Source organism: Leopardus geoffroyi, chromosome B2, assembly GCF_018350155.1.
Source record: "Leopardus geoffroyi isolate Oge1 chromosome B2, O.geoffroyi_Oge1_pat1.0, whole genome shotgun sequence".
In the NCBI taxonomy this organism is placed as follows: domain Eukaryota; kingdom Metazoa; phylum Chordata; class Mammalia; order Carnivora; family Felidae; genus Leopardus; species Leopardus geoffroyi.
This window is the reverse complement of record NC_059332.1, coordinates 105,483,729-105,497,288: the sequence shown is the minus strand read 5'-3', so window position 1 is coordinate 105,497,288 and position 13,560 is coordinate 105,483,729. Positions and strand designations below refer to the sequence as shown.

Here is a 13,560-nt window from a genome sequence, read left to right as displayed (position 1 = left end):
GACTAGATAATGAGTAATCAATAAATCTTCTTGGAAGAATAATTAATGTCATTAGAAAAGGCTCCTAATATCAATGCTATGTGGGGGGAGAAACCCCATATACTGTATATATAAAACTAAACAGATGAATGGACAACAGATAAATTTGCCATAAAAACAGTTCAAAACAAAAATACCACATTTTATTTTCTTTTGTTAGTACAAATCATATGTGATTAAAATTTCCCTCTTACAACAACTATGAGAATTTATTTATGTTTATTTTAAAACAGTTCTATTAAAAATAATGTGATATTTAAAACAACAACAACAACAACAAAATAACCTATGGACAAGCAAAGAATGAGGAGTCAGACCAGCTCAGGTTTAAAACTTGGTTCAGCCATTCACTGTGACTTTGGGTAAATTACTAACTTTCTGGGTCTCAGTATGCTCTGTTATACATGGGAATAGTAATTTTTGATAGTTGAGATCATACTTACAGAGAACCCAGGATTATGCCTGAGACAGTGCATTCTACTTTCATTCTAATTTGACACCAAATAGAAATTACTGTGTTTTAAGAAATGAAATGCACATGCAACTCTCAAGAAAACATGAAAATCTAGTAAACATAACCATTCATATTAGAAACATATACCTGTTCTTGCACATCTTCATGTTCTGAATTAAGAAGTTTGATAAAAATTGGAACAGCTCCAGTTTCAATCACTACCTTGGTATGCAGAAAAGTTCCAGATGCTATATTAGTTAATGCCCATGCAGCTTCAAACTAAGGAAAAATAGAAGTAGAATAAGTGAGAGGACCAAAGAAATGTCAAAAAGAAAGGAAAGAGGGAGAGTAAAGACTTAGCTGAACAACCTGGAAGACTGATTTACAACTAGTAAAATTAATCAGATTTCATAAATAAAAATTCTTAATTTTAAAAAAGGACTCAATCTGGGGCGCCTGGGTAGCTCAGTCGGTTGAGCGTCCAACTTAGGCTCAGGTCATGATCTCAAGGTTTGTGAGTTTGTGCCCCACAGCAGGCTCTGTGCTGACAGCTCAGAGCCCATTTCAGATCCTCTGTCATCCTTTCTGCCCCTCCCCTGCTCTCTCTCTCAAAACTAAATAATAAAAACATTAAAAAAAAAGACTCAATCTGGAAAAATAAGAACTGAAAAAAATATAATGAAAATGTATAAAATCATAAACAATAAATGAACACATCTGAAATTATAATTCACAAAACTAATGTTTAGTATTAAAGAGTCATGTATTCTAACAGAAGCAATGCTCTTTTGGACAAACCTAACTTTTTATAATTAGTAAATTATATTGATTAGTTCTTTTTTTTTTTCCAAAAAAAAAAAAAAAAAAACTTAATCACATAAAAATATTTTAAGAGGTAAAAGAGCTTATACTAAAATGTTACAACCCTAATTAGCTAAGGGTCAAAAAAATTTACCCATTAATATTTTAATTTGAGGTTTTCTAAAACAAAAAATTTATTAAAGGTTGACAACTACAAAATTTTTATTAAATTAACAATGATTTTATATACTTTTTCCAAAATTGTTTAACAGAACAAACGTTCCTAGGAGAAACCAGCATTGCAAACATGACCAGGGCCAGACAGGTGGCACCACCTCTCCCTTTATTCCTGAATGCTTAAATATATTCAGTACTGTAGAACTTACTTTCACTAGAAACTTTAATCACATGTTATTTCTGGAAAGAATTAAGAAAGAAAACTTTAGAACTCACTTGTAAAGTACAATTTTCATTTCTTTCAAGAAATTTCACAAATCTCTGTACAACTCCTGGTTTCTGTATAACCTGATCAATTGGTGGATTAGGTTCTAAAAATTAAAAAGAATTAAGTTATTACATGACACAAAAAGACAATAATCTGGTCCCAGTGTCAATTAACAGGACGCACAAAATAACTTTCCTAGGTTTCACTGACTAAGTTTAAAAGCCTCAGGTATATGTAATTGAAGTAAATAAATGTTCTCCTAATTGCAATGTTTACTGCAAAGCAAATTCTTTTACATTGACCACAGTAAGACAAATCCTAAAATATTTCCTATACAAATATTTAATTTTGTAAGTTGAAGGCTATTTCAAAGGTCACCTTCACAACATGGAGTATTTCAGTCTAACATTCGAAACACCAACTGAAAGATAATGTTCCCTCTAATTCTTCATAAGCATACTCCACTTTCCAGGGATGTCCCCTTCCCTGTCAACCATTGTCTAATGCTTTCCAGTCAAGTTATATTCCATTTTGTCAGAGTATAATCCATTATTTACAGAACTGCTACTGAACTACTAGTATTCTTCATAAATTTTCATGAAATGCAGAGGACTTTTGAGAACCACAAAATCTCTAGGAAATTTTCAAACAAAGATACGCAAAAATAAAACCAAGATATTTTAGTGATTGGCAATCTAAGTACCAAAAAGTCTTTCTTCTCCCTTGGTTTCAACAAAAAGTATATTCTTATGGTTCCCCAGCAACTTCTCGGTTAGTGTTCCTTATTTATCAGTCAGTATAGCATAAGACTCTTGAGCTCCAGGTTTTGAGTGAGTTCAAGCGCCATGCTGGGTGTGGTGCCTACTTAAAAAAAAAATTAATTAACTTTATTAAAAAAAATAGATAATTTTTAAAAAGTTTTTTATTTTGAGAGAGAGAGCGTGTGTGTGCACAAGCAGGGGAGGGGAAGACAGAGAAGGAGAGAGAGAGAATCCCAAGCAGGCTCTGCGCTATCACTGTGTAGCCTGACATAGGGCTTAAACTCACTAACTGTGAGATCATGACATGAGCCAAAATCAAGAGTTGGACGCTTACTCGACTGAGCCATCCAGGGACCCCCCTCCAAAAATATATCTTATTTAAAAGTACATTTTAAAGAAAAATTAAGACGTACAAAGAAGAGTGCCTTAAAAAAAAATCCAATAAATAAAACTCTAGTGCAGAATCTTGTAATATCAAATAAGCATACTGAAATGGGTGATGGGTTAAGGAGCGCACTTGTTATGATGAGCACTGGAGGTTATATGTAAGCAATGAATTACTAAATTCTACTTCTGCAACCAATATACACTATATGTTAACTAACTAGAATTTAAATAAAAATTTGGAGGGAAAAAAAAGTGACATCAATTTTAAATCGTGTCATTACAAGTTCAGTTCATTATCCATTAGCATTAGCAAATTTTAAAGCTTATTTTATCATGTTGATCTAGGAAAAGTAATGACCCATAACCTTCTTTTATTAAATGATTAAATTTTCTGGTTTTATAAGATAAATGTACTAAATTAAATTGCTTATTAAAAATCAATTCCTAAAATAATAATTCTTGCCTTTAGAAAGCAGCTTTCTAAATTTCTGTGTTGCTGTAAGCTGTTGATCAGCGTTATTAGAAAAAATCATCTGAACCATATCTGTGGTGATAACTTCTTCCTAAAACACAGAAAATATAATTTATCATTTACATATTTTATATGAGTAATAATGCTGTATCCACTACCTCCAAAATATTATTGAAGTATAATCTGAAATATATTTTTGTAATATCTACCTCTGGAATAGGTACAGTGGAACTGATATCTGGATCCTGGATTGGACTTTCTAGCATAGATTCATCATTTCTGGGCAAAGAGACATTTCTGCGTTTGAACAGCTGTAATAAAGAACAAACACTTTATACATAAAACACTGAATTCCCATAGAATTATATTTTTCATTTAAGTGTACAAAACAAACTAATAATCTTATCATTTAAAATTCCAAATATTTTAGGTGTTTCTCAATCACTATGCCATGAAGACCTTAATAATCTTTGAGAAGTTAAACTTTCAAAGCTAGGTTAGCCTCTATCCTGCAGATTGCTCTAAGTCATTCTTAATTTCACATCTTTTACCAATGGCGGGTCCCTTCAGTGCAGTACACATTTATGTTTTATAGTACTTGTAAAAGCACATATGCTCACACTAGTGTATGAGATGTCTAAAAATTTTTCAAAAATTTTTCCAAGAAATCTTAATAAAAAAGCAAATTAGTTACCTGAGAAAAATAATGTGGCATATTAACACACTTAGTATATCAGATTAATAAGGAATAGAGAACAACTCTCAGGAAAGATGGCCCTATCATTATTTCAGAAGTGAAAAAAAAAAATAAAGAAAAAAAGATAAGAGAAATAAAGCATAGAGAAGTCACTGAGTAGGATGCATAGATACATTTCCTACGTCAAAATAGAGAGGAAAATTTCTGGTATCATATTCTTTTTGATAGCTAAATAATTACCACTCTTCTTCAGCCAGTATAGTTCTTTCTAATCATTCACTCAACAGATGTTTTTAATTTTTTTTTGAGTTCCTACTATAATATAGTTAGGACTGTGCTAGATAATACAGATAGGGAGATGACAAATCATATTTATAAAACAGGGTCTTTCTCTACTTTCTTCATTGCTAGCCCTTTCTGCACATTAGTTTTAATTTACGCATGTGAAGACTATACCCTCTTAATTACTTATAAATATTTCTAAACTTAAGTATAACTTGGAATGAAAAGCATTGAGAGGCACTCTTTCTAATGATGTTTCTATTCCTTATGTCACATATACAAAGTTCAGAACAGAGAAGTCTTAGAGATCTAGCTGGCTGATGAGACTACAGAAGGACCAGTATGATCAGCATAGGAAGATGACTACAATTAACTTAAAAGCAAGAACTGTGAAAACCACAAAGCAACAAATGAATACAGTATTTTTGGGGGAAGAATTTTACAATGACAAACAGAAGTGATCTAAACAGGTTTAAGGGTAAAAAATCCTTAGCACTAGGATAAAATATAATTAACAGAAAAGTTTTATCAATAGAACAGAAAAGCTGTTCCTCTCAATGATTAAAAACAGTACAGGTTTCTGATTCATGAATTACTCCTGGAGTCTACCAAATTAAAGGATAGGCTTATATTCAATTTCCTAAAACACTTTTTCATTTAAAATTATCTAAAAATAAGCAATAATAATGCAACTTCTAAAATCTATACAGTTTTGTGATAAACAGAATTAAATATTTTGAAAAACAGAATTAAATATTTTGAAACACCTACCTGTTCTTCCCTTTTTTGTTTTCGAAGCTGTATTCCTTCTTCTTCTCTTCGTCTGCGCATCTCTTGGGGGTTTAGGGCTTTGTTCTTATAACTTTTCATTCTATAGTTATCCTTCCCTGGACTAGCCATGGCATCTTAAGGTTAGGAGAGAAGAAAACGATACTTGTAACTCTCAAAACAACATGAAATGTTTACTCTAGGGAAACTAAGTTCATGCTTACTGCTTAAATAGAATTACAAAATCCATCCTAAAGATCATGTACAAAGAATACATTCCCTCATTCCCATAACAAAATTGGAGCAAAAGGACCAAATATTTTAAGGACTAAACTATCAAACAAATAATAGATTTTGGTCTAAACACAGATAAAGTCATTACCCTAACTTCACTGGTTTTAAGACGCACTCCACAAAGCCTGCTGTTTTAACCTTTCTGAAGTAGGAAACGTCTTATATTCACTGTCAGCCAGGAAATTATCAATCATGAAATAGTTGGGTAAAAAACTTCTAGGGGTGCCTGAGTGGCTCAGTCGGTTAAGCAGTTGACTCTTGATTTTGGCTCAGCTCATGATGTCATGGTTTGTGAGATGGAGCCCCACATCAGGCTCTGCGCTGAAGGGCAAAGCCTGGTTGGAATTCTCTCTCTCTCTCTTTCTCTCTCTCCCTCTCTCTCTCTCAAAATAAGTAAATAATAATAATTTTTTTAAAAAAACTTTTTATTTTTTAATGTTTATTTATTTTTGAGAGTGAGAGTGTGTGCATGCACAAGCAGGGGAGGAGCAGAGAGAGAGGCAAACACAGAATCCAAAGCAGGTTCCAGGCTCTCAGCTGTCAGCGGAGAGCCAGACGTGGGGCTCGAACCTATGAATCCTAAGATCGTTAACTTGAGCCACAGTTGGATCCTTAACCAACTGAACCACCCAGGCGGCTCCAAAATAACATTAAAAAAAAAAAAAAAGAATTGAAAAAAAAAAACCTCCTAAGTTATGCTCCCAACAAGATCAAGAAATGGCCAGAATGAAATACCTTATTTTCAAGGGAACATGGTATTAGGCTTCAATAAGCACAGGTCAAATATTTTTGGGGTTCTTTTATTTACTTAAAGTGCTGCCTTCAGAACTAAGACTGGGGGCGCCTGGTGGCTCAGTCGGTGGCTCTGCCTCTCCCCTGTTCATGCTCTGTCTCCCCCCAAAATAAAATAAAATGTTAAAAAAAAAAAAACAAAAAACTAAGGCTGCATGGGTCATGACTTCAGTCATGACTGCAATACTAGTTTGCAGTACTATGGTATAATTAGTTCTTTTTATTTTTTTTTATTTTTTTATTTTTCCCAACATTTATTTATTTTTGGGACAGAGAGAGACAGAGCATGAATGGGGGAGGGGCAGAGAGAGAGGGAGACACAGAATCGGAAACAGGCTCCAGGCTCTGAGCCATCAGCCCAGAGCCCGACGCGGGGCTCGAACTCACGGACCGCGAAATCGTGACCTGGCTGAAGTCCGACGCCCAACTGACTGCGCCACCCAGGCGCCCCTAATTAGTTCTTTTTAAATGCTGAAATACTTACATATTTTTAAGTAGTTTTATGATAAATGTATTTAAAAACATTAACATTTATATAAACATTTTCTTACAAATGCACTTACAGTATTTTATGTAACATGTTACATTTAAAATAATATAATAATTTTACTTTCAGAAACCAAAGAGAATATTGTGATCAATTAACACTATGAAGTAAACAGAAGAAAAAGAAGGTTGGCATTTATCTGCTATCTCTGATGTCAAAGACAGACTAATGAAGTAGCAAATGATACTGTAATTAGTAGAGTAGCTGAAACATATGCATTGAATCCCGTGAAAGCCCAGAAGACCTAGCAGCTAACTGTGCCTCAGGGAGCTCTGAAAATCTTCACAGTTATCTTAAAGGAAGAGCAAGAATTTGCCAAGAAAGAGGATGAAAAGGGAAAGGGAAGGAACAAGCATTTCAAGCAGAGGGAATACATGCAAAGGCAGAGTTCTTGCAGAAAACTGGCATAATCACAAAACAGTAAGAAATTAAGTGTGCCTAAACAAGATTCATGGGAGAAAAGGCAGGAGATAAAGCTAGAAATGTAACTGAGAACACCTATGGTTCCTGCAATGAGGTTGAGAAATTTGGATTTGATCCTAAGGAACAGAATTAAAGAAATTAAAGAGAAGATTGTTTTGAACTTCGATGATGAAGACCAGAACTAAATTAATAGTTACACTGGAAATGTAGAAGACTGTTGATTCCAGAAACATTGCAGAAATTGATTCAAAAAGAATAAGAGACCAAATAAATATAAGAAATACGAGGTGAATAAGAAAAAGGAGTTTAGGAAACCCCATGGTTTTTTAGCTTGAGCTATTTCAGTACAATGACAAAATAAGCCAAGACAGGGAATACAGATGGTGTATCAGAGGGATGGTTTTGTTTGATTGCTAGCTTGTTTTTGAGATGAAAACAATGAACTGTTTTCTTTTTAAAGTTACATACAGTAAAACAAGCACTCCTTTGGTATAAAGTTCTATGAATTTGGCAAATGCACAGCATAAAACCATCACAATCAAGATACAAACAGCTCCATGACCCCTAAAAAACTTTGTCATGCTGGGGTGTCTGGGTGGCTCAGTCAGTTGAGCATCCGACTTTGGCTCTGGTCATGATCTCACAGTTCGGTTCATGGGTTTGGGCCCCAGGTCAGGCTCTGTGCTGACAGCTCAGAGCCTGGAGCCTGCTTCAGATTCTGTGTCTCCTTCTCTCTCTGCCCCTCCCCGCCCCCCCCCCCCGAAGTAAATAGACATTAAAAAACATTTTTGTTTAATAAAAAATAAAAAACTTCCTCATGCTGCTCCAATTAGCCCCTCTTCCACCCTTAATACCTGGCAATCACTGACTTGTTCTCTATCTCCACAGTTCTGACTTTTCCTGAATCTCACAATAAGTGGAATAAAAACAGTGTATAGTCTTGAATTGGCTTCTTTCATTTAGCATAGTGTATCTATGAGATCCATATTGTTGGCATATATCAATAATTCATTCCTTATTGTTGAGTAGTATTCCAGTGCATGCTTATATCACAGTTGCTCGATTCATTAGTTGAAGGACATTTAGGTTGTTTCTAATTTAGTACAATTATGAATAAATGTTATAAATATTCATGTACAGGTTTTTGTGTAAATGTTTTCATTTCTCTCGGGTAAATATTTAGAAGTAGGACTGATGGATAACATGGTAAGTTTATGCCTCCCATCTTATAAGAAACTGCCAAACAGCAAAGTATTGTACCATTTTGTACTCCCATCAGCAATGTGTAAGAGTTCCTGTTGCTCTTTGTTCTGCTACAGTTGGTACTGCCAGAATTTTGTTGTTGTTAATTGTAGCCATTCTAATACATGTATAGTAACTTTCATTCTAAATGTGTTCAATTTATAATACTTAGGACACATACAGGAAATTTAGACCTATAGATGGTTAAAAATATGGGTCAAACCTCAGGAAGAATCCTAACTGATAATCCAAGATCATGTAGAGCTATAAAAGAAAGGTGACCAAGGATTGAAATCTTGAGGATGTTTATCTCTTAGTGGGAAAAGGAACAAAGGACCAAAAAGAAATAGGTCAGAGAAATGAGAACCAGAAGAAAGAGGAAAGAGAAGAGAATTCAAAAGACAAGGTTGTATTTAATTTATAGTAGCACTGAAAACAGACCACTTGATTTATTCATTCTTTGATTCATCCAGCAAATCTAAGTGCCTACAATAAGCCAGGTGCCACACAAGGCATCAGATTTGATAACTGGGTCTCTGGTAAAGACAGTGAGAGAAATTTCATTAGTGGTGAAGCTAAAAGTAGAATGGAATAGGCTGAGCACTTCAGAATGATTTGAAAGATACTTTGTGCCTCTGAACTTAACACATGTACATCATAGCAACTAAGGTATATTTATACCCGACCAAAATCCTTCTTTAAAATAATTAATGAATTGATTTCAATAATACTGTGTGGACCTACAAATACTTATCATTAGAAACAGCTCAATCTAACTTTATTAATAAAAACAGTGTGCAGCAGTATTCTCTAAGTATTTCATATATAAACATTCTGGCTCATTAATAAGAGCTTTGGCTCTGAGATGAGAAAAAGATGAGTTCACTACAGAACAAATTGGACTTCAACATTAGTTGTTGACTTACGCTCAATAAATATAAAATATTTTAGCAAAATGAAATGTTCATAGTAATAAGCCTCTTAATATTTATCACCTACACATTAGGCTTTTCGAGGCCATCAGCCTCTAATCTTTTTTTGATCACATATCCTTACGTATGCAAAATATATTTGTGCAGGGGCACATGAGTGGCTCAGCCAGTTACACATCAAACTCTTGATTTGGGCTCAGGTCATGATCTCACACTTCATGAGATCAAGCCCCACAACACATCAGGCTAAGAGTGCAGAGCATGCTTGGGATTCTCTCTCCCTCTCCCTCTGCCCCTTTCCCACTTGTGTTCTTCCCTCTAAATAAATAAATAAATAAATAAATAAATAAATAAATAAATAAATTTGTGTATTCATCCTCAATGTTTGTTTATTTATATACAAGTATTACTAGCCTAATAATCTCTCCCATTGCAAAATTCACAAATAGAAAAAATTTTTATAGAATAGTTTTAAAGGGTAAAGAAACAAGTTCTAGTATTTTCTCCCCACATCTACTTCAGTTACCTTGTGCCTCTCCAGCCTACACACTGGACACTACTTCTAATTAATCATTAATCTAGGTGCCTACATTAAAATCTTTAATATAAATGTTAACCAAATAAAATCTACCCCCAACAACTCATGTATCATTTGTTCCTTTTTCTGGTACTATTTAACACCTGCATCCTCACTGCAATTGCTTTAAAGGAGACATATAGTCCAAGAACAATCTCTAAAGGTACCTCACCAGAGAGGATTGTTCCCTTTTCTGTAAAATAACTTTAAAGACTACTTCAAAGGTTACCATCTCATACAAGTTATTTTAAATATAAGAAATGCCATTCAGATACTTTGAGACTGCAGAACAGAGATTCTTTCTCTCTCTCTCTCTCCTCCCAGTTATAAGCTTATTTTTCACTCAGCTTTTGGAAAAACTGTTTTGAGGTTGGGCAAGTAACTGCATTTTGAACTTCTTCTAATATATATGTACGGAATTTCGTGTGCCCCTAAAGTCTCCATTTCTACGGGTCTGGATGCGTATTAGTAAAAATATAAGGCTGGTACAAAGGGGTAAGTGTTCTGACTACAGCCCCTATAACCAAACAAGCAGTACTTAAAGAGCTAAAGCATAAGGCTGTTTCTTGTTTACCAAAAAAGAAAATCGCTTACTGAGTGCTGTAATTAAGAGACATCAAGTCAGACGTAAAATGCTTTTAAAAGCCTAAGAGTAAATGCCGATGTCATATTCTTTTGAAGTATCACTATCTCGTCGCACACCTTTCGAATCCTTCGCCTCTCATGCATTACCGAGGAAACACTTGTTAAATTTTCATCTTGGAACGGAGCTAATAGGAGCATCTATCCCACCCAGTCCCGCGTCGACATCCAGGTGGAGGAGGGAAGCTGGCAGACCGCGAGCGTGCGACAAGTAGGCCCCCGGGGCCACCCGTGCGGTATTCTGGACCCTGTGGAACTTCTAATAAGCTGCCGGACCCACACAGACGCTAAGTCTCAGGACAGAATGGCAACATTTGACCAGACCGTGTACCTCCGAGAACGGAGCTACCAAGGCACGGTGAAGCGGCACCGGGCAGGATGAGCTCGGCCGTTTAAGGCTCCTTCCGAGGGCCAGCCCGGCTGGCTGCGAGGATCTGTAATCCCCCGCACCGTCGCGTCAGCAAGGAAAAGGTCCGGCTGCCACGCCCCCGCCACCAATGTGTCCCTTAGGGAACCCTGCAAAAAACCCTGGCAGAATGGCCTGGTCCTCAAGCCTTCGCAAGGAAAGGGCTAAATACAGTGACCCCTGGAACCAGCAACCCCCAAAGGGACCAAAGCCAAGCTTCACCCAAACTGGCCTGTATCACTCCCACTTACCCATTAATGTGGCACGATCCGCTGCCCTAACTTCCCAGTCCCCGGTTGCGGCGTCCGCTGCAGGTAACAGTGGGGTCGCCACTCCGCCCCTAGCGTCGAGCGTAGCGACAAGGTTCGCAACTCAAAATGGCGGCTACCTGCGCCCCTTCCCCGAGACCCCGAGACTCGGCTCCCAGAAGCCCTTGCAAGCGGCGACCGCGGCGGCGGTGGTGGCGGCGGCTGCACCGACCGGCAGAGGGGCGGAGAGAAGCGAGCGCAGAGCTCCACCCACCGAAGGAGGAGTCGGTACCTGCGCTGACTCCGGGATTTCAATCGGGCGCGGTAGCTGTGGCAGCAGTGAGTTCTACTGCCCTAAGTCTTCTATGGGAGCTCTCATTCATTCACTCATTCGTTCTTTTGGTTTGTTTGTTCAGTCACTCATCCTACAAGATCGTATTGATGGAGAGCCTAATCTGTGCTAGGCACCGTTTTAGTTTTTGGAGCTGAAATAGTGTGCACTCTGGAAAAATTCCAACCTCGTGGAGCTTTACTGAGGCTCTTTCCTTCTTCAGCTTCATTAAACCTCTTCCTATGTCCTGCTGGTTTGTTTCAAGCTTTTCAATTTGCCATTTATTTAGAATTTGGGTTCTATAATATCTGTGGATTTTTGACCAAAAAATAGTCATTGATACATGAATAATTCCAAATAAAGAACTCTAAATTACTATAACACACATAAGCTTTGTAATCCACCCTGGAGTTCAACAAACAGTATTGAAAAGATCTGTTTCCAGAAGTGATGCTGGGCACAGAGTATAGTAGATAACACATGATAGCTGCCCTGAAGAAGATCCTGTTTTCTATCTCTTGTTCTTTTTGTTTTCTGAGAATTTCGTTGTTACCTTTTGGCTCTCTATTGAGATAGATAGATAGATAGATAGATAGATAGATAGATACATACATACATACATACATACATACATAGATTCTGCTATTGTGTTTTTAATCCCAAGAGCTATTTCCTTTTTGATTCAGGGATTAAATATCTTTTTTTTTTTTTTTGTCTCTCTGAAGATAGTAATTGTAGTTTCCTTTAAGTATTTTTTTCCTCCTTCATTTGTTGTCTGTTTCTTCAGAGTTTTGTTTTTTCCTTTTTCATCATTTGGTTTTCAACTTTACTGCTACAGGCTGTACTCTAATGCCTAGTGATCCTTGAGTATCCATTCATATTTAAGAATGAGACACTAAAGAAAACTATTGTAAATTTGTATAACAGCCCATTGTCTGCTTGCCAATTGTCCTCCCTACAGAGTAATAACCTGGGATATTGTCTGTTTCATTGAAGGACTTTCCTTATCTGTAGGTCTTATCTTTTGGACCAATGATATTCCCTGGAGAAGAATTTTTTAATCTCCTGACTGGAAGACACATATCAGACATCAGAATGTGTTGGGGGAAATGGCTAGGAGCCTCATAATTCAGTATTTAGCTTTCACTCTTCCCCACTTACAGTCCAACACCTTGACTCCTCCCCGCCCCCCTCCACTTAGCTGTGCATTTCTGACATTATAACCTTGCTGGTTCATTTTCTTCGTAAAACCAAACCTGTAGCCTTCTGTCTTGGACGGAAAGATCAGTCACTTGGCAACCTAGTGTTGGAGGAAATCTGGAGATGGTTCTAACTGCTCTTTATTCAGACTTTTCAGCAAAATGTTTCTCTTTTCAGGCCAGTTTTAATATGGTTTTCAGATGTGTCAGGTCTTTAATTTCTGAACATTTCCTAAGTTCTGGTGTATGAAGTGACTTGTTTTGTTGACTTCTCTTCTTATCCAAGTTAGTTTCTACTCATCTATCCTTTTCCTAGCTTTCAAATTTTGTTAAAATTTCATCAGCATTTATTTTTGTTTTTAGTCTTCTGTCATTTTAGTAGATTTCGAGAGGCAGGGAATATAAATGTACATGTCCAATCTGCCATATTTAACTACAAAACCCTAAATATACTGTACATCATCAGGTTTTGCCACTCTCCTATGTAAATATTAAAATAGTTTTCTCCAAGAGCCTACATGATTTGGCCCCTGTCTACAACTCTGACCTTATATAGTAACCACTCTTCCTTCGAGAACATTCTGCTCAAGTCACAAAATGTTCTTTTTGCTCCAATCTTAGAGCCTTTGCTCTAATTATTTTCTTTGCCTGGAATGCTCTTCCTCCTGTTGGTGCAAAGTTTATCACAACACTCACCTTCTTGGAGAGACCTTTTCTAACTACATTAGTCCTCCCTATAAATAACCCAGTTTTATTTCTTCATAGCACCTATCATGATCAGTTCGTTTCCTTGTTTATTTTCTGCCTCACTAACATGTAAG

General features: G+C 36.4%; 1 protein-coding gene across 3 annotated transcripts in view; it reads right to left on the bottom strand.

Annotated features, from left to right (window-relative positions):
- KPNA5 (karyopherin subunit alpha 5) overlaps positions 1–11,319 on the bottom strand; it is a 49,754-nt gene extending 38,435 nt beyond the window's left edge. The window contains exons 1-6 of one of the 3 annotated variants that reach the window (XM_045499375.1): positions 11,213–11,319; positions 5,110–5,243; positions 3,569–3,670; positions 3,351–3,450; positions 1,748–1,842; positions 641–772 (exon numbers count right to left, since the gene is read on the bottom strand). In XM_045499375.1, the coding sequence (XP_045355331.1) occupies positions 641–772; positions 1,748–1,842; positions 3,351–3,450; positions 3,569–3,670; positions 5,110–5,243; positions 11,213–11,216 (567 nt within the window). In that variant the 5' untranslated portion in view covers positions 11,217–11,319. The other 2 variants (XM_045499377.1, XM_045499376.1) reach the window with 2 other exon arrangements.
- Between the last annotated feature and the right edge of the window lie 2,241 nt (positions 11,320–13,560).